General features: G+C 34.0%; 1 protein-coding gene across 2 annotated transcripts in view; it reads right to left on the reverse strand.

The window, feature by feature from the left end:
• LOC115213795 (protein flightless-1 homolog) overlaps nt 1–20,104 on the reverse strand; it is a 76,449-nt gene that overhangs the window by 25,823 nt on the left and 30,522 nt on the right. The window contains exons 12-22 of one of the 2 annotated variants that reach the window (XM_029782653.2): nt 16,871–17,024; nt 15,557–15,636; nt 15,345–15,415; nt 14,797–14,879; nt 11,070–11,120; nt 8,938–9,050; nt 8,507–8,692; nt 6,807–6,863; nt 5,906–6,021; nt 5,274–5,403; nt 2,278–2,310 (exon numbers count right to left, since the gene is read on the reverse strand). In XM_029782653.2, coding sequence (XP_029638513.1) covers nt 2,278–2,310; nt 5,274–5,403; nt 5,906–6,021; nt 6,807–6,863; nt 8,507–8,692; nt 8,938–9,050; nt 11,070–11,120; nt 14,797–14,879; nt 15,345–15,415; nt 15,557–15,636; nt 16,871–17,024 — 1,074 coding nt within the window. The remainder of the gene's footprint in view (nt 1–2,277; nt 2,311–5,273; nt 5,404–5,905; nt 6,022–6,806; nt 6,864–8,506; nt 8,693–8,937; nt 9,051–11,069; nt 11,121–14,796; nt 14,880–15,344; nt 15,416–15,556; nt 15,637–16,870; nt 17,025–20,104) is intronic. The other variant, XM_029782654.2, reaches the window with a different exon arrangement.

The raw sequence follows: 20,104 nt of genomic DNA on the forward strand, positions 1-20,104 counted from the left end.
AGGTGATGAATTCAAATCCTTCTATGGAATGTTGTAATGTGATAAATTGGCAAATACCTACACATAAATGTTTCTCAACAGCCCGAACGTTGTAAGTACCGAAAGAACCTCAGATACAGCTAACACTATGTAGAAAAGTCACTATATGAAGGTCACACAAACATATTTGTGGAGAAAAGTACAGTTAAAATTAGTTATAAACGTAAGTCAATAATCTTAGGCTGATCTCTATTACAACTACAATTAACACTGTCACTCTTATCTTCTCTAGTACATTAAAGACTGTATTAACTCTTTAGCATTTGAACCAGCTATATCCAACCAAAATATTCTACCTGTTTTTTGTTCAAACTGGCTAGATTTGGTCTCTCATACCTACCCTACAACGTCATTCTAAAAATAAACACATCAAAATCTTAAAGCTATGAGGTAATGCATGCAAATAAATAAGTATTACATTTGACAGAGTAATCTGAATGTTAAAGGGTTAAACATATTTATTTATAAATTCTGTCCCAGAAATGAAGCTTTCTAGAACATTTTCCCTACCTATATTTTCTTTCCCCAAACTGATCAAAAGAAGTTTAGGCCAAAATAGCAATTTTATTAGCCTGGAAGGCTCACAAACTTATTGCCCTTCTTTCTCAGCTTAAAGAATAAAAAAAACAACTGTTCTAGAGGTGTACCAGGTTCACTCTGACCTAGTGATCTGTTGATTAACTCACAAGATTAGATTGACTCTCGTTTCTACACAACTTAAGTCTAGCTACATACATATACAGAAATTTCTGATTTGTTATCTGGGTGCACACTTGACCTACCAGGGTTAAACTGTCCAGGAAGAGGAGAACTATGTTGTTCATTGAGTTCATGGCAAACATTTGCATCAACTTTCTGCTATCAACTTTTCCAAAAAGTGTGGCTAGTCTTGCACAACCCTTCACTACTGAAAGCAAATCATTCGCATAAGTAGTCTAATAGTTGACTGTTGGACCCTCAAATGTCAAAATCAGTGAGAGAACCCACTATATAAACATCATCAGATATCAACTATATATGTTATTTTGTAAATATAGTTATGTTTTCGCTTTAGATATTAACTATGGAAAATAGTGTAATATTGGGGCATGATGGAAAAAAAAAAAGGGTATTAGTACTTGTGGGATTTATTATTATATATACAAAATTTTCACTTGTCACCATTTAACTTATGCAGAATACATACATCAGAATATTATATTGGGAGATCCCAAGATCAATAAACTAAGAAAATTTTTTTTAGTAGAGATGAAAATTTTACTAAAATGAAACAATCTATTTAGAATATTAAGATTATATTTTGTTTTTAAGCTTGGGAATAAGAAAAAAAGAAAGGAACTAAGAAATCAAAATCAAAATATTATGAAAGTTATTTTTAAAATATTAAGCTAATTAGTAGAAACATATAAAAAAGCAGTTTAATCAATTGAAAACTGACAAAAAAAAATTAAGCAAACATATATGTTCACATGTGAGTGCATTGTGTAGACACAGATACAAACACAAGTTTTGGAATTTAGAAACTTAATCACAAGACTTGCTTCTAGTTCTCCAAGGAATGTTTGTTTCTCTTTTTATATAATTTTGAATGTGTTGGAATATGTAAAGCAGAAATCTAAGAATAGTAATAGAAATGGTATAGTAATAAAGGTAAAAATTGAAATGATCTCAAGAAATTTAAGATGACAAAAACCAACTTCCAAATAATTACTGTATTAATCTCAGTGAATAAAGCATCATGCTAATTTTTGAAATTTCCTAGAAACCTGATTGTAGCAAAAAAACAAGACCATGCATGACTTTATGTGTGAGCACACACACCAAGACATCAATATCTTTAGTACTGTTTGTTGACTGTAGTTATAGTTATTCCTTAAATGAGGTTGAATAATACAGAATACTCTTGAAAGAAGTAAGACACTTTTGAAGATATTGCAAATTTGAAGACATCCTAGACAGTTTCAATTCAAGCCATACGAAGTTACACATGAAGTAATTCTCAAGATTACTCAGAAACATTACAAGAAAAGACAAAAAACAAACTTCCATTAGCATTAATTCTTAACAGTTTCAAGATTTTGTCAGAATATTTTTAGTCTTAGTAAACTGAAATCATTAAATTAAAATATGTAGTAAAAGCCAGGAATTAATAAACAGTAATGATACATGCTGAAGATATGGCCAAATGTTGAAATAACATGCAATGGTTTTAACATTCAAAGATGGCACACTGCTTACCTTCAAATCTAAAGCTTCATTTCTTGCTAACCTCTACATTAGAAGAAATAAATGCTATTTAACAGAATGTGTATGTATATATATATATATATATATATAAAGGAAATGAAGAAAATGCTGACAAAATAATTTAAGTAAGGGAGAGTGTATTTAATTAGGTGAAAGTTCTTTTTACCGGTTGCGCATTTGTTATGCTTATCAAAAGATATTTTTTTAAGAGAGATAGAGTTCCTTTCTGATAGATTTTTTTCTCTTATCTGACAGATAAGAGCAAAAAATCTATCAGAAAGGAACTCTATCTCTCTTAAAAAAATATCTTTTGATAAGCATAACAAATGCGCAACCGGTAAAAAGAACTTTCACCTAATTAAATACACTCTCCCTTACTTAAATTATTTTGTCAGCATTTTCTTCATTTCCTTTTTTTTATATATCACAACTCGTGTTCCACATCTCCTTTTTTAAATATATATATATATATATATTATATATATATATATAAAGGAAATGAAGAAAATGCTGACAAAATAATTTAAGTAAGGGAGAGTGTATTTAATTAGGTGAAAGTTCTTTTTACCGGTTGCGCATTTGTTATGCTTATCAAAAGATATTTTTTTAAGAGAGATAGAGTTCCTTTCTGATAGATTTTTTTCTCTTATCTGACAGATAAGAGCAAAAAATCTATCAGAAAGGAACTCTATCTCTCTTAAAAAAATATCTTTTGATAAGCATAACAAATGCGCAACCGGTAAAAAGAACTTTCACCTAATTAAATACACTCTCCCTTACTTAAATTATTTTGTCAGCATTTTCTTCATTTCCTTTTTTTTATATATCACAACTCGTGTTCCACATCTCCTTTTTTAAATATATATATATATATATATATATATATATATAAAACAAAAAAAAAACATTCAGGTTTTAATAAATTTGAACAACTTCATATCCAAATGCTTCCTTTTTCATCCCTTACTTATTAAAACTTTTTTCTGAAAATTGTTTATAGGATGATGTCAATTTAGCTGAATACAAGAATAATAATTGAAGTTGAAATGTCTGTATGAAAAAAGAGAAGGGTTAATTAAAAACAAACCAATATTAAAATTATAGTCAGAAACTGATACACTTGTATCTTCTCTTTTACATTCTTTGTGTGTGTCTAATATGACTAATTTATTAAACAGAAAATTAATTTAGCATAACTAAATTAATTTTCTGTTTAATAAATCTTTCAAGACCACTGCTGCTGATGGCATTTGAAACTTTCAAAATAAAGTTATTTTAACAGATTAAAGTTCTCAGCTGTTAGCATTGTTGTCATCATGTATCATACACCTGCAGTGCATTGATGACCCAATAAAAATCTCCAGCTGCTTTACCACTCTTGTCCAGCCAGTTCATGATATTGCCCAGCCATTGCATTCTTTGCGTGCCTTCTTGATCTACTACCCTCCATTCTTCCTTTCATGATGTTTTCCAAACCTCTGCTTCTTCGAATATGGTCACAATAGATGAGCTTTTGTTTTTTCATAATATTCAGCAGTTGTCTTTCACTTTTATGATGTAACACTCATTCATTTGTTTGATACTTCTTGTACAAGACTTGTAGCATTCTTCTATACACTCGCATTTCAAATGCATTGATGATGATGATCATCATCATCGTTTAATGTCCGTTTTCCATGCTAGCATGGGTTGGACGGTTCCACCGGGGTCTGGGAAGCCAGGAGGCGGCACCAGGTTCCAGTCTGATCTGGCAGTGTTTCTACAGCTGGATACCCTTCCTAACGCCAACCACTCTGTGAGTGTAGTGGGTGCTTTTTACGTGCCACCAGCACGGAAGCCAGTCAAGGTGGCGCTGGCATCGGCCACGTTCGGATAGTGCTTTTTATGTGCCACCGGCACAGGCATCACAACTACAATTTCCATTTGATTTTTGATGTTGATGTACTTGACTCAATAGGTCTCCTTAAGTACAGGGTCCCCTCAAGCACAGTGTGTGTATATATCATCATCATCATCCTTTAATGTCCGCTTTCCATGCTAGCATGGGTTGGACGATTTGACTGAGGACTGGCGAACCAGATGACAGCGCCAGGCTCCAATCTGATCTGGCAGAGCTTCCACAGCTGGATGCCCTTCCTAACCCCAACCACTACGAGAGTGCTTTTACGTGCCACCTGCACGGGGGCCAGTCTGGCAGTACTCAAAATGTGTTTCTTTACTTGCCACTTGCACAAGAGTCAGTCCAGTGGCACTGGCAATGATCTCGCTCGAATGTTTTGTTCACGTGCCAGTAAGGCGACGCTGGTAACGATCATGCTCAAATGGTGCTTTTTATGTGCTCACTGGCACGGAAGCCAGACAGTTGCTCTGGCAGTGATCCCACTCGGATGGAGCTGTTAGCGCTCCACTGGCACGGGTGGCAGTCATCGAATTTGGTTCAATTTCGATTTCACTTGCCCCAACAGGTCTTTGCAAGCAGAGTTTAGTGTCCAATGAAGGGAGGTTGGCATGGGTGCCAGTCATTGAATTTGGTTCAATTTCAAATTCTATTTCGATTATGTTCTCTACTAATCTGCTCAGAGTCCATGCTCCACAACCAACCATAAATACCCATTGGTTAAACAAGTTGCTCACACTAGCCTTGTTTTGGGGACACTTTTGCTGCTCCAGATGTTATTAACCTTTTCCGTGGATGTTTTGCTATGGCTAGCTATGTCCTGAATTCTTGCTGTCAGCAGCTCTAGAAATAACAGCTAAATACCAAAATAATTTCAATATTGATTGCTTCATTAAGTGCAAACTTAGTGGAGTTAAAGGTGTAAAACATTTCTAATAAATTGCAAAAAAAATAATGTTGACAGCTCTATCACATTTGTAGGAGAGAAATAAAATATTTAATAAAATAAAGTATCATACTTGTGCATATTAAATAAAATAATGAATACAATTTAAACATTCATGAAACAGCCAAGTGTAAAAAGACTTACTCTGAGTTGGTATGAAGCGTGTAGACCTCCAATCTTTCTCCAGAAGTCAGTATCATTCATACCCTGTTTTAGCATCACTATTTCAGCTTTGTTTTTTCTTTCATTTTTATTGATTTTCTCAGCAATTAACCTGTTAATTTGAAAAAGAAAATTTTTAAAAAGGCCCAAATGTTCTAAAAAGATAACATTCGTTTTCAGCTCAGAGCTGAAACTTAAAAAAAAAAAAAATTTCAATGTATCTTTCAAATGTTGCAAGAGAAAGAAAATTACATTCCAAAACCTGGTCAACATTTATTAGAAATGTAAATAAAATGCAGTTTCAATTAAAAATACTAATTTCTTTTCATTTGGGACTGAAATTATTTTAACAAGGTGAAGGCTCTACTTCACTAGTAGTTAGCACCACAAGTTATTGAAACAGAGAACTAGATATAGTAAATTTTCCTGTTCTTCATTTGAACTTCCTCAGCCATATCTACAGTCATCAACAACATCATACTTATAGATTCAAGATTTTAGCTTTTAAGGTGAGATAGGCAAATTCTTTAATAAATGTATTCTTTTTTTTAACAGTAAGCAAAAATTTAATTGCTTCCAAAATTACTTTATGCATAATAATGAAATAAGTTTACCTGGTCTTTGTTTTGGTTACACCTTTTGCTTTGTGGCCCTCCCAAATATAAATAGTGAGACCAGTATCAAACAAGAATACAAAGCGAGGATCTAATGCAGTAGCATTCATATCACACTGTAGTAAAGAAAGAACAAAAAATATGAAAGAATAGAGAAACCAGATCAAATAGAGAACATAGAATACAACATGAGAAACTTTGAGAACTTTGAGAAACACTATCTTACTATCAAAACCTTGTACTAAATACCTTGCTCAAAGCTCTCCCTTTCCATATTTTCTCTACAAGTACCAACCTGAAAATCTGATGTAGGGACATCAACAATTTGGGAGAAAATTCTCTCTCTTTTTTGGATGAATTAAGTGAAAAAAAAAAATTAAGACTTATAATTAGAGAAACTGAACACTTAGCGTCTGTCTTTCATGCTGAGATGAGTCAGATTGTTTGACAGGAACTGACATGTCTGAGGACTGTGCTGTGTGCCAATGTCTGTTTTGGCATGGCTTCTATGGCTGAAAGCTTTTCCTAAAGCCAACCATTTTACAATGTGTACTGGATGGGGTTTTTTTTTTCATGCCACCAGCATTAGTGAGGTTGCCATGTAGTTTGCAAGATTTTGTTCATTTTCAATTTTCTAATAAAAACATGTCCAGCTATGAGAAAATATTACTTTGAAATCATATAGAAGGACATGTGATTGTAGAAAATTTGCCTCAACAAAATCCATTAGACCCATGCAAGCACGGAAGAGTGGACATTAAAATAACGAGGATGAAATACAGAAAAACTGAACACTTTAACACATTTCATCTGATTTATCTCAATTTACACAATCTAATAATAGTATCAATAATTTCCCAGATTAATGTACATTATAAAAAAAAAAATTCAATTCACTTACTCTTTCCAAATGTAATTTTAAAGTTCCTGATGTACGATACAGTTTTTTATCGAATCCCTGAAATAAATACAATTTTGTTACCAAAGATGGCTTTTTTAAAGAAATATAGACATAAATTCTTATAACTTCAGTCAGAGCTAAATGTAAATTTGTTATATTGACTATTACAATTGACTTGTATTCAACAAATTTTTCTTGTTACAATATTAAATATTTTTATTTGACATTTTTACACGTCTTCCAGTGTTTCTATAAATGATGACATTTTGCAAGAATACTGTTATGATGTGCATGTACACATTGGGGGTAAGAATAGTACTACCCACTAAATATTTGGATATGGTTATCTAGAATAACTTATCGCAGAATTTTTGTTCACACAGAATGCACTTCATACTGCTCCAACATAGTTACGATATTAAACTAACACAGTAACCAATACAGACGACCAACGCTGTCAACTTCCACTGACAGTTCATGCAATTCTTTATCTATTCAAATCCATTTAGTAAACTTTCAGTCATGTGGGGGTGTACAGGGTTCTCCCATAACAAATACTTAAGATGTTATCTTTAGAGCCAACTATCTTTTCTACACACTGGAAGTATGTTCTTTCCTGTCATGCTGTGAAAAATAATGGTTTTCATTTTTGGCACAATGCCAGCAATTTTGAGGAGACGGTACAAGTCAATTCCACTGGCCAAGTACTTGATTGGTACATTATTTTATTGTCACTGGAGGGATGAAAAACAAAGTTGAACTCAGAACATAAGGAGCTAAAAGAATATAAAATAACCTGGTTACACTGAAAGCAGAGTAATTGGCCTTACTTTGAGGCAATCATAATGATGTGTCTTGCTTCCAGGTAACTTGACAATACACCTTGCCTCAGAGGCATGGAAGATACAAGACATAAAATCAAATGCGGTTTTGACAAGTAAGGTAAAATGTGCCTTGCCTAGGGACAAGAAGAACAACATGACTTCTTATAATAGTAAATTTTGTGCTTTCAGAGTAAAGTGACCTACATAATATAAAGTTAAGGGAAAATGTGTTTATACTGAAAAATATAGAACGTATCTTAGAGACATACATAATTAACTGTGTCTTAAATATTTTTGTTCTAACAAGTTAAATGTGTCTGCCTGAAGTATTTTTAGTTTATCTAGAGAAAGGAGATAAATAAATCACATTACATTTATTTACTTAGATGAATGTATCTACCAATGTTCCCTTTAATTAAAAATTCTTTTTTTGCTGTAGGTGTTCACAGAAATTTACTTGTGTGCAAATTTTATCTTTCTTTGCAAACCATGTGCACATCTGTACAAGTAACCATCTTCAGTTAAAAACGAAATTTAATTTTATCTAGAAAAATCTTGTAGGCACAGTGGTTTTTTTTTTTTCCTTTGTGTGCTGGTTGTAATGCATGTGTGCCCCATTCCACTTAGTTGTAAATGGGTAACCCTGTGATGGACTAGTGTTCCATTTAGGAAGAATGATGGCCAGTCCACATAGCCTCTAGAGTGTCATCATGCAAAAGCTAAAACAATGCAAGGAAGTGCATTGTGACCAGTGACATTTCACAACATCTGGTAGCTTGGTCGATTCGGTTTTATATATATATAAAATTGTACGTAATAAATATATTGTAAATAAGCTTCACTGTACTTTTAAAAGATTTATAAAATCATACTCACAATATCTTCAACTGTATAAAAACCACTAGCTGTCCTCCCCCCATCAATGTACGAAATACCATTCTCAAATAAATCTAAGAAGTCATCATCTTCATCATTCATCTCTTCACGAATGGTTCTTGTTTCGGCTCCAAGCAAATTTCGAAGGTTCACAGCATGTATGGCAGCACAAGCTTTTTTGTCAAGCTAAATTTAATGAAGAAAAAGTGGGGAGAAAACATCAATAAAAAGCAAAGATTTACTTTAAAATTAGATCATAACAGCAAATATACTTAATGATGAAATATTTAATATATACATTCATTGAATTTTCACTTGAATTTAAATGAAGTTAATTTGTTTCAAGTGGTTTTTCATTTAATGAAATTGATGAGAGTTGAAATTTTTTGAAAAATATCTAAGCCATATATACTTTGATATGATATACTTACTGGAGCTTTATCACCAATCCAATAATATATTTGCCAGCTTAATGTTCTATTTTCTTCAAAGAATGTCCATAATATAATATAACAGTCAGCTTCATAAAATTTACCAATTAGACCTATGCAAATAAAAAGTATGATTCACTTGGTAATTGCCACATGATGAAATAATAAAAAACATTTAATTAGGAAATTTTGTTTGTTATGTAATGCAGAAAAAAAAGAATCTATAAACAATTTCGCTAGCAACCATCACTATGTTGTCATAAATAAAGCCAGGCATAGCTGTGTGGTTAAGAAACTTGCTCCCCAACCATGAGGTTTTGGGGTCCAGTCCTATTGCATAGCAGCTTGGGTGACAGTCTTCTAATATAGCACCAGAGCTTGTGAGTGGATTTGGAAGACAGAAACTGAAAGAAACCTCTCTGTGTGTGTCTGTGTGCTTACCTTTATTTTGACATCACAGGATGATTGTAAACAAGTGTCAATATCATACAAGTATTGTTGATTTTTTTTTTTTTTGTGGAAAACATTTCTGGCAAACAAGTGAAGATTAGTAACAGGAAGGATCATTCAGCAAGAGAAAATCTGTTTCAACAGATTCCACCTAACCCATGCAAACATGGAAAAGTGGGCATTAAAAAGAAGTCATCTACCTTAATTACATGATAAAACCTAGCTGCACAATCATTTTTATTTCAACTTCAGTAGAAACATTACCAAATCAGGTGAGAGATATTTTTCTAGAGATGGGATAATCTGTCACATAACCAAAGAGCTACCAGTAAAGGGTTACCAGTAAATATAAGCCTCAGCCAAAACCTCAAAGCTGGAAAAACTACTGTTAGTATTGCCACATTTGAGGTTGTGGCACTGTCACATTCGAGGTCATAGCACTGCTACAGTAGTGGTCATGGCACTGTTACAGTAGAAGTCGTGGCAGTACTACAGTAGAGGCCGTAGCACTGCTACATTAGAGGCCACAGCACTGCTACAGTAGAGGTTGTAGTACTGCTACAGTAGAGGCCGTAGCACTGCTACAGTAGAGGCCATAGCACTGCTACAGTAGAGGTCGTAGCACCGCCACATCAGAGGTCGTAGCACTGCTACATTAGAAGCCATGGTACTGCTACATAAGAGGTTGTAGCACTGCCACAGTAGATGTTGTAGCACTACCACAGTAGGGGTCATAGCACAGCTACAGTAGAGGTCGAAGCACTGATACAGTAGAGGTTGAAGCACTGCTAAAGTAGAGGTCGTAGCACTGCTACAGTTACAGTGAAGGTCATAGCACTGCTACAGTAAAGGTCATGGCAGTGCTACATTAGAAGTCATGTCACTGCTACATTAGATATGTGAAGAGCTGCAGTGCTGTAATTCATACTTTTAACATACTACTTTGACAAACAATAGCCACAAAACTGATGATAATGAAGAAAATATAGTAAAATCAGCAACTCTCTAAAACATTTTACAGCTTCAAAGAACTGATTAGATTTTAGCAAATACATCTCTATTTTCTAGCAAGAGAATATTTTCAAATCTCTCAAATGTGTTCAGATGAAATCTATCTACACTGAAATATTCTAATATTTTAAAAATAAATTCAGTTACAAGAAAATAAAAATAAGAATAGATTGGCTTTTTGAAAGGAATTTATTAATTTCTGATGCTTGAATTTGGTAGAAATATTCTTAACAGATCACCAAAATTGCTAAACCTCCATAAAAAAAAATGTTCCAAATATCTTTTTTCTTTCTTTATACAAAGAGTTTGGGCAAGGGTCTTCTACCATATCCTTCGGCTGGTCAAAGCTTTGTGAGTGGATATGAAAGACGGAAACTGAAGGAAGCCTGTCGTGTGTATATATGTGTGTGCATGCACACACCCACTCAGTAGAGAGGTCTTATTTTGTGAGTTACTTGGTGATCTCACTAGTGCCAATGCCACAAAAGATTACACCAAATACATGTATAAAATCATTAGCATCACTAAGGGCACCACCCTTAGAAATCTTGCCAAAGCAGACATTGGAAACCAACACAACCGTCAGATTAGTCGAATCTAGTTGAACAATGTAACTCATGCCAGCATAGAAGACAGATGTTAAATGATGATGAATGTAAAATATTACTCACTATCTTCAACTTGGTTGGGGAGGAAATTCTCCATTTCCCAACAGGTTAAGCCTGAAAAACAAAAGGAAAGAATATCTCTCTAAACCTTTCTTTTCTCAAAGAATACTCTTGAAATTTTCAAAACATTAATAAAGATAAGTTTAACATATTAAATTAATGCATAACATCTTCATTAACGCTGCCACTGAATTTAGGACATTTATATTATTTATTATATGTAAATGGCATATTTAAACAAATTTATCCTAGTGATAATTTTATCAAAGCAAATTAACCTTAACTTTAAAATTTGGTTTTGTTTAGTGAAAAGATGAAACTGTTTTTTTTTCCTTCTTTTTAAAAAAGTTTAGGAATATCACATCTGAAGAAACTGCTATTCTTAGTTCATTACTCAGGTTTTTATTAGTAAGTCTGGTATGAAGACAATTTTTTGCATAATTCAATTTGGAAAAAACTGCTCACATAGATAAGTTGTCAAAAATTGAGATGTGAATTTCAAGGCATTTTTATGTAAAGCAGGGAATTTCTCAGGATTGATGGGTTTGTAGAATTCCAATAAAGACAGATTATAATATTTTAATTTTATTAAGTTATCCAACTGCAAATCAATTAATTCTGATTGGAAGGAATCCGGAGCCTCCTCAGGACACACATTAAATGGTGTTTCAAAAACATGTAGTCCGATTTTATCCTGTATTTCTTCAAATCTGCTTTCAAATTTCTTCAAAAGACTTCCACACTCATTACAATATTCCTTTGTTGATTTGGGATTTTGTTCACTCAATTTCAGAAAATGTGTGAAACACTTTCTTTTCCAATGTACGACAAATAAAGCATCAACTCAAAGCTTTTGATACGAGAAAGCAAACTGGTTATTTGCTGATTGGAGCCTTGTAGTTTCAAGTTCAAATTATTTAATTGACTAGTTATATCTACTAAAAATGTTAAATCACTTTGAAACTTTTTATCTTCCAATTCTATAATAGGAACACTTCTTCCTTCAGTTTATAGAATTGCTTAAGGATTTAGACCTTACTTAACCACTTAGTTTCACAATGGTACAATAAATCCCCATATTCAGTTTCAAGATCTTTCGAAAATTCTTTAAATTCCCTATTATTCAACCGTTTGCTTTTTATCAAATTAACGGCCTTAGTTACAACTTTCATTACATTGCCCATCTTGAGATTTTGCACATATGAATAAAGCAGCGACACAAAGTTTCCAGATCCAGAAGACACTTCTTAAATTCATTCTTAATCAGAGCTATGAACTCTTTCTCATGACCTACCATAGATGGAGCGCCATCTGTAGCAAGACCACTCATTTTTTTATATGGTAAATCAAAATCTTTTAAGGCTGAGTTGACCATTTGGAATAAATCTTCACCTCTAGTTGTTCCATGCATTGATTTCAAGGCAAGAAATTCTTCCCAAATGTTGAATTTTGCAATTATTGCATGTATAAATATTGCCATTTGAGCAGTATTAGACAGATCAGTTGTCTCATCAATAGCTAATGAACACAATGCGAATTCTGCTGAATCAGATTTTAGAGAATTTTGAATGTCCTCAGCAACAGCTTTAATACAATCAGAAACAGTTTTTCTTGATAAGCTACTATTTCCAAACAAACTAGGTTTTTCTGGGAATATATTCTCAACAGCAGTAAGGATTCTTTCATAGATTCACCATCGTTATGTGGTCAGAGTTTTTTTCGCATACCACATAACTAGCATGAGTAAGTGATTCACTTTCAAGAATAAGCCTTTTTAAAAAAGTGTTTTTTGGTCAGATATTCTTTCAAGGAGGCTATCTTGCCTAAACGTTCAGATTCTTTCAAATTTTCATAGGTTTTATGCTGACTCACAAAATCTTTCAATATTATGTTTTTTTCTGAACAGCTGCTTGTTTTTGCAAACAAGACAAATGCACTTGTTACCTATTTCAATAAAAAAATAAAGCACATTTCATTTTTCATCAAACAAAGCACGTTCACCAGCACTTCTTTTTATAGGATTTTTATAACCTCTTGCCATATTGATAAGGGTATTGAAAAATTGATTTAACAAAGTTATAAACCAATTAAATTTATTTAATCACTTTCAGAACTTTTGTTTTTACCACTGCCTGGGAAAAACAAAAGCCAACTGGCTCGTAGTCGTAATGCATGCTTTTAGAGTTGTAAAAATAGTAAAAAATAAAAATCTGCAAAAAATAAAGATATTGTTTGGTCCTTTTCTCTCTCCCTTATCCACACAGGTGTTGACAAGCGAGTGGATAGGGAAGGGCAATAACTGATATGCCGATGGCAGATGAAAGTAACTCCTGTTGACCTTCTTGACACTAATCGATAGCAAAAATGTAACACCCCTTTTTGAAAGAAGTTATTTTACACTGCTTTTTGATAAAAAAAAAATTCTTAATATTTTTTTATAATCCTATTTGCAAAGCACCAAATTAGTAGTTTCTGTTTCAATGAAGCTTTACCATTTTGTTTTTGATTTTTAATAGATTTTAAAATATTTTTTGCTTATCGACTGACAGAAAGAGAGTGAGTGTTGATTTCAGAGATGTTTTTGTAAAACGTGAAAAATGAAATAGGGAGAGTTATATACTTGGAGGTTCTTGGATATAATTTTAACATAGTATCTTCTATCATCCTTCAGCTATTGTTTCATATAAAAATTATTTTGGTACATGCAATATATATTTAGTTTTCTTAGCTAAAGTGTAGTTGGGTCTCAAGGGGGTGATACAAACCTAGCAATATGTATTTTATAGTGAAAACAAAATTTCCTTTCAAATGGCAATTACCAGACAATTTCTGTTCGAGTTCGACCATTTTAAGTCATAGTGGAAACCCGACCTATGTCACAAATAGGTATACGAGTATTGTATAAATTTTATAATTGAAAAATTTACATACAAGTATATCAGCCTATGGATGCAATAAAATGGGCTCATGTGTACAATTGCACCCATGGGCAGAGTTTTCCCCACCCCTGCAGTATATGAATAGAAATTACTTTTGTGTAATATTTTCTTGGCATTTAGCAGAGTCAAAGTTGTTATTGTTGGTGGGGTTGAAAATTTGAATTTCTACTTCATTTACTGTCACCAGTGACATATTGGCAAATACACATAAATCTTAATAACTCTCCCAGTTTACTAAGTTGCAAGTAGGTAGGACAGAGAGGGTATTACAGCTTATTGAGAAAAACAGCAGAGGCAGGTTAACCTGCGGTTTGAAAAAGCCACAAAACACAAGTATTCAACCTTTTTAATACCAATGCGCCTGATACAGCCCCCTGGTTCAATGATACAAACCTGTTTCAATGTGATCTAAAATAAAACCTTCAAACAAGACTGCATGTTTTTCTTTTTATTCTCCAAATACCAAGTTAATAAGGATAAAGTTATTTTATTAAATTCTTCTTTATTTTAAAAATTAATTGAAACAAAGGCAGTGTATTTCAACTGAAATATGGTAATAAAAGAATTAAGGGAGAGATGTCTTAACAGCTTAACACTCTGAGAACTAGGATAAACATACTATGATACCTGATAACAGCAATGAGTAAAAAAGGAATAAGAACCAAGATGTAATTTTAATACTTAAATTATCCTTTACAAAATACATATGAAATTTTTTTAAAACAAAAGTTTTAAAGTGAAGAAACAGCACAACAGAAATCAATTTAAAGAGCAAAATAAAAGTTCCATACCAGGAATCTGTCCAATGTCATCATCAAAGATTTGACTATAGTCAAGTTGATGTTTCTCTAGAGTATCTTCAAAACGTTTTGGTCTAGAATTAATGGAAAAGGAAAACACAAAAACAGGTTTTATTTTTTTTTCTTCCAAGAGATGATTATATCTATAATTTGTAAAAATAATTTTTAAAAATATAAAAAATATACCAAAGGTTTTGAACTCCTTTTAGCACATTTTATTCTAGTAATATACATTGGAATGTCAATACAATCCTTATTTTTGTCATGGCTGTCATTTTTTATAGTAAAAAGAAACAGTGGTTAATCTTTCTGACACTAACTTGCCTGAAACTACCCCTACTTTTATGGTATAAACCTGCTGCTTTACAATGGCCCAAATTTAATCCTTCCACTATAATTTCATGTTATTTTATATTCCAACACTAAATAATGTCAAAATTATTTATTTTTCTAAGTTCTTCGTTATTTTCAAATTCAAACAAAAGCAGTGTATTTCAACAGAAATATGGTAACAAAAAGGTGAAAAAGTTATTGCTCACTTGAGTAATTCTGGTTCTTCTTCAACAATAGCCTTCCCAGCAGCTTTATCTTTTGCCACATCCCTCATTCCCTGAAAACATAATGAAATGGTTATATCTAATGAAATTTTCTGCAAATCAGACAATCTGGTATAAAGCCAAATGACAGAATTATTTTTTATTATTTGTAACTATGAAAAAACAACAAAATTTAAACAGAAAATTATTCAGACCTTTAACACTTTTTCACTTTCATCCTGTCCATCCCGCCGTCGCCTCAATCTCAGCTTTCGAGCAATTGAATCCTTGGGTGCTAAAAGAAAGGTGATATTTTCAAATTAAGAAATAACTAATTAGCAATAACATACAATAAATAAATACAAATAGATAAGCCTTAAAAAAAGAAACAAAAAGCAAAATCTGTTATTTAAACCATTCGGTACTATATTTCTCTTGGAATATACTGCCTTTGTTTTCACTTAATTTTGAAAATAAAGAATTTAGTAAAATAACTGTCATGAAGCTGGTGTTTGGAGCATAAATTGACATGAAGATTTGATGGAAGTGTTTAATTAAGCTCACTTTAAAATAAGGACTTTATATAACAGAACTAAATGCAGTCTCAGGCAAGTTGGTGTCAAAAGGGTTAAATCCTGATATAGCCAAAATTTTGTAATAGACAGGTCTTCTATTATCCAGACTAATAAGTAAACAAATTTTATGCTCATAAAAACTGACTGAAGGAGGCATTAAATCAGTTCTTAGATGAGCACTTATGACCTCATTTCATTTATGTTTTTAAGTATGTTTTCCCCAAGTTGGTATGGTTTGGACAATACTTATTGAAGGAAGTATATTATGGTTTTATGTCCTTCCTGTTGCCAATTCTTAGCTGTATTTCAATTTAGGTATTTTTATTCTACTGCAATTTAACTTGGTGCTCAACTACTTCAATCATTTTCCCTACTTGTGTGTTTGAATTCACACACACACAGACAGAGTAGAATGATAACTATCAGATGATGGTAACTTTAGAAATATACTTTTGCATCATGGGTAATATCAGAAAATATTGGCATACATACAATAATTATGATTTAACTCTTATCAAATTTCCTGGTGCTTATACAAAATGATGAAATGAACACTAATTTTTGAAAGTAAAATATTACCTTACAATAAAATTAAATAAAATTAATTTCTCATTTATTTAACTCCTCTTATAATTACTGTTATATACTCCCTCTCCCTATGATTCTGTCTCTCACACTTCAATGCTTGTCACCAAACCTACTATGTGCTCTCATCCTGCACCTCTTATGTTAACTCTCTCTCTATCACATTTATTTTCTCTATGCAATCTAAAGAGTGACTGGAGAAAGCAAGAGATTGATCCAACTCCACCCAACCATCTGACCTTCAGATACTGTAACAAATGAGCTTGATAGAAGAATCTTAGAAGAACATGGAAATATATTAAAATACAATTGAAAGTCTGAGATATGTGGACAAAAAAATAATTATAAAAATAGGTAAATATCACCTACCTGGTGTTTGTTCTGTCTGAGGGGGAGCTGCAGCACCTGCTAAACGTAACTGATTTGCTAATGAAAAGTCAATGTTGTAAAATTCTTTGCGCATCCGGATTTCTTCTGGTTTAGGAGGCATTATCAAATCTGGATTATCCCGTACATCCAGTGTCTAAGCCATAAGAAAGAATTGAAATATAAGTATACATGTGTGACAGAGTGCTAGTGCAATGAGAGAAAGGTTAAGTATAAGAAGAATTAGATGCAGTGTGCAAGAGAGAAGACTGCTAGTTTGGTCATGTGATGCCAATGAATGTAGACAGTTGCACAAAGTGTCAATCACTTAAAGTGGATGGAACTCATGGAAGAGGGAGACCCAGGAAGACATGGAATAAAGTACTGAAGGCTGATCTCAGGACACTGAGCCTTACAAAGGAAATGACAAAGGACCAAGATATCTGGTGCCAGCGCCATGTAACTTGTGCCAGGCCACATAGAAAGCACGTGTTCCAGTGCCAAATGAATAGCATCTGCGTTGGTGTCATGTGAAAAGCACCTATGCTAGTGCTGTGTAAAAAGCACCCAACACACTCTAAAAAGTGGTTGGTGTTGAGAAATATGTCCAGTAAGTTCACTGCAGGATAAATTCAATAAAATAGTTTTTAACTATTAATGGTGAAATACTATGGATATATTTTCATAGTGAACTTTCCTCATGATGAACTTTCTTCACAGTAAATTGATGGTGGTGAACTTTGCCTACAGTAAATTGATGGCAGTGAACTTAACTGTAATCATTAGGAAGTGCATCCAACCCTAGAAACCAAGCTAAATCACTTCAGCTTGTCAGCTCTGGTCAAACTGTCCACCCCATATGGATGTTAAATGATGATGACACCACACAAATACACACACATTATCAATATCCTAATCATCATTTAATATCTGTATTCATGTTGGAATGGGTTGGAAGGCTCAACAGGACATAATAGATCAAAGGGAGACTGCTTTGTGTTCCATTGTCTACTTTGTCATGGCTTCTATGGCTAGATGTCCTTCTTAACACCAACCAGTTTACAGCATGTTGTGGATGCTTTTTTGCAAGGCCAGACACTAGAAAGATCACATGAACTCCTAGACAGGTTGTGTTATGCTAGATGATGAGGGGTTAAAGAAAGGGTTAGAGTAAAAAAGATTTCTTGCTGTAGAGGGGCTATATGTTGATTCACATTTTAGAAGAGAGGGCAGAGATGATTGGGATGGAGCTAGAAAGGAATAAAATAGTGATGGTGAGGGTGTTGGGCAAACCCTCAAGGTAGGAGGTGCATAAGAGTAGGGACAGAAGAACTGAGAATGTAGATAGATAGAGTTGGCAAGATTGTATAGGAGACTGAGAGATGGGGAATGGGTGAGGATTGTGTGAATATAATGAATGTAGAACAAGTGTTGATGGGTAGATATAGTGAATGGTTGTCGGGTGTCCAACAAGGCATGAGAAATACATGCATGCACACATACAGAGGGCTTCTTGCAGTTTCTGCCTATCAAATTCCCTCATGATTTCATGTCTCTGGTGTGGAGCTATGATAGAAGACACTTATGCAAGGTACCACACAATGGCACTGAGACTTGAAACCATGTGGGTTCTTAATCACATAGTCATGCTTGTGTGTGTGTGTGTGATGGCAGTCTCTCATGGTCTGAGAAAGACAGTTCTGCAATTTGTAGCTGAACAGCCTACACAAATGATTTGTTTATAGTGATCAAATGTATGATGCAGTACATTAGCTCACTTCCACCATATGTCAGATGCTGAAAAGACTGCAGAGCAATGTGAGATGAAGTGTATTGCTGAAGAACACAATGTACCACCTGGTAAAGAAATTGAAACCACAATCTCAATTTTGAGTACAACAATTTCCTAACCACTAGCCATGTATCCTCACACACCCACATTATATATACATATATATATATATATATATATATATATATATACATACATACATACATACATACATATATATATGGTGGCTGCCCCCTTGTTATCGAGTATGGCCATAGCACGAAGCTTAATCAATGTTGTTATCATGCAATGCCTGTGCAACAAGATTTTTTTTTAAAGTGAGGAAAGGCTCTGCACTGAGTCAATCCCACTCACTAAGCAACAGCAGCCATAATCTGAAAAGAAGTCAACATCATCGGTAACCACTGAGTCACAGGTTTTATGTCGGAGTTATCCCAGTTACCTGAGTTACCTTCTCCTAGAAGGATGCCCTAACAAAGGCTAGGAGTCCTTCACACTCAATGGTTTAACTGCGCAATCGGGTATTCAGTCCGATTATTTCTATGTCCCAGCGCATGATACAGCCTTAAGACATTTATTGGATGGCCGTTGACTCTCAAGAGTTCCTCCGCCCTTTGACGGGTTTTGTTTTTCATCTCGCAGGGTATCCAATAAACACCCTCCTCACCAAGCAAGCTTGGTGGGGTTGCCGGTTTAGTCACCGTCAACCCGACCATGCAACAGGTTGTACTGGGTTACATGTTACCAGTAGCACTCGAAAGAGACCTGACATATATATATATTTAAAAAAAATTTTTTTTTATCTAGTTTCAGCTCACGAGCTGTGGCCATGCTGGGGCACCTCCATTTGGTGTTGCTACATGATTTTACTTCACGAATGCTTTTTAGCAATTGACATTTGGTGCATGAGAGAGTTCGATGCAGCTGCCCTCATCTGCACCTCCTGCCGTGAAGTTGGTTCATCTGGGACACCTGACAGGAAGAGATCCAGTTTTATTTTAAAGACATCTGCATCCACCCCATGCAGGTCTCTCAGGTCCTTCGGGAGGATATTGAAGAGCTGTGGACCTCTGAAGCCCAGGCTATCACAGTATCTTGTCCTACATCTTGATGGCAAATTTGGAGTCCTTGGCACTATGCAGTGGCACCCAGTTCTAGTATTTGTGTAACTCTCGATGCCAAAGTTTGGGACAAGTCCTTCCAGGATCTTCCAGATGTATATTATGGCATATCTTTCCCGCCTACACTCTAAGGAATAGAGTCTCAATCTCTTGAGTCTTTCCCAATAGCTTATATGCTGCACAGAGGCTATCTTCTTCGTGTAGCTTCGGTGGATTGCCTCAAGTTCTGTGATCAACTTGACACTGATTGGTGACCATAGCTGAGAGCAATAGTCAAAGTGGCTTAGGACAAGTGTCCTCCAGAGGACCATCATGGTTTCCTGG

Source organism: Octopus sinensis, linkage group LG7 (genome assembly GCF_006345805.1).
Source record: "Octopus sinensis linkage group LG7, ASM634580v1, whole genome shotgun sequence".
Classification (NCBI taxonomy): domain Eukaryota; kingdom Metazoa; phylum Mollusca; class Cephalopoda; order Octopoda; family Octopodidae; genus Octopus; species Octopus sinensis.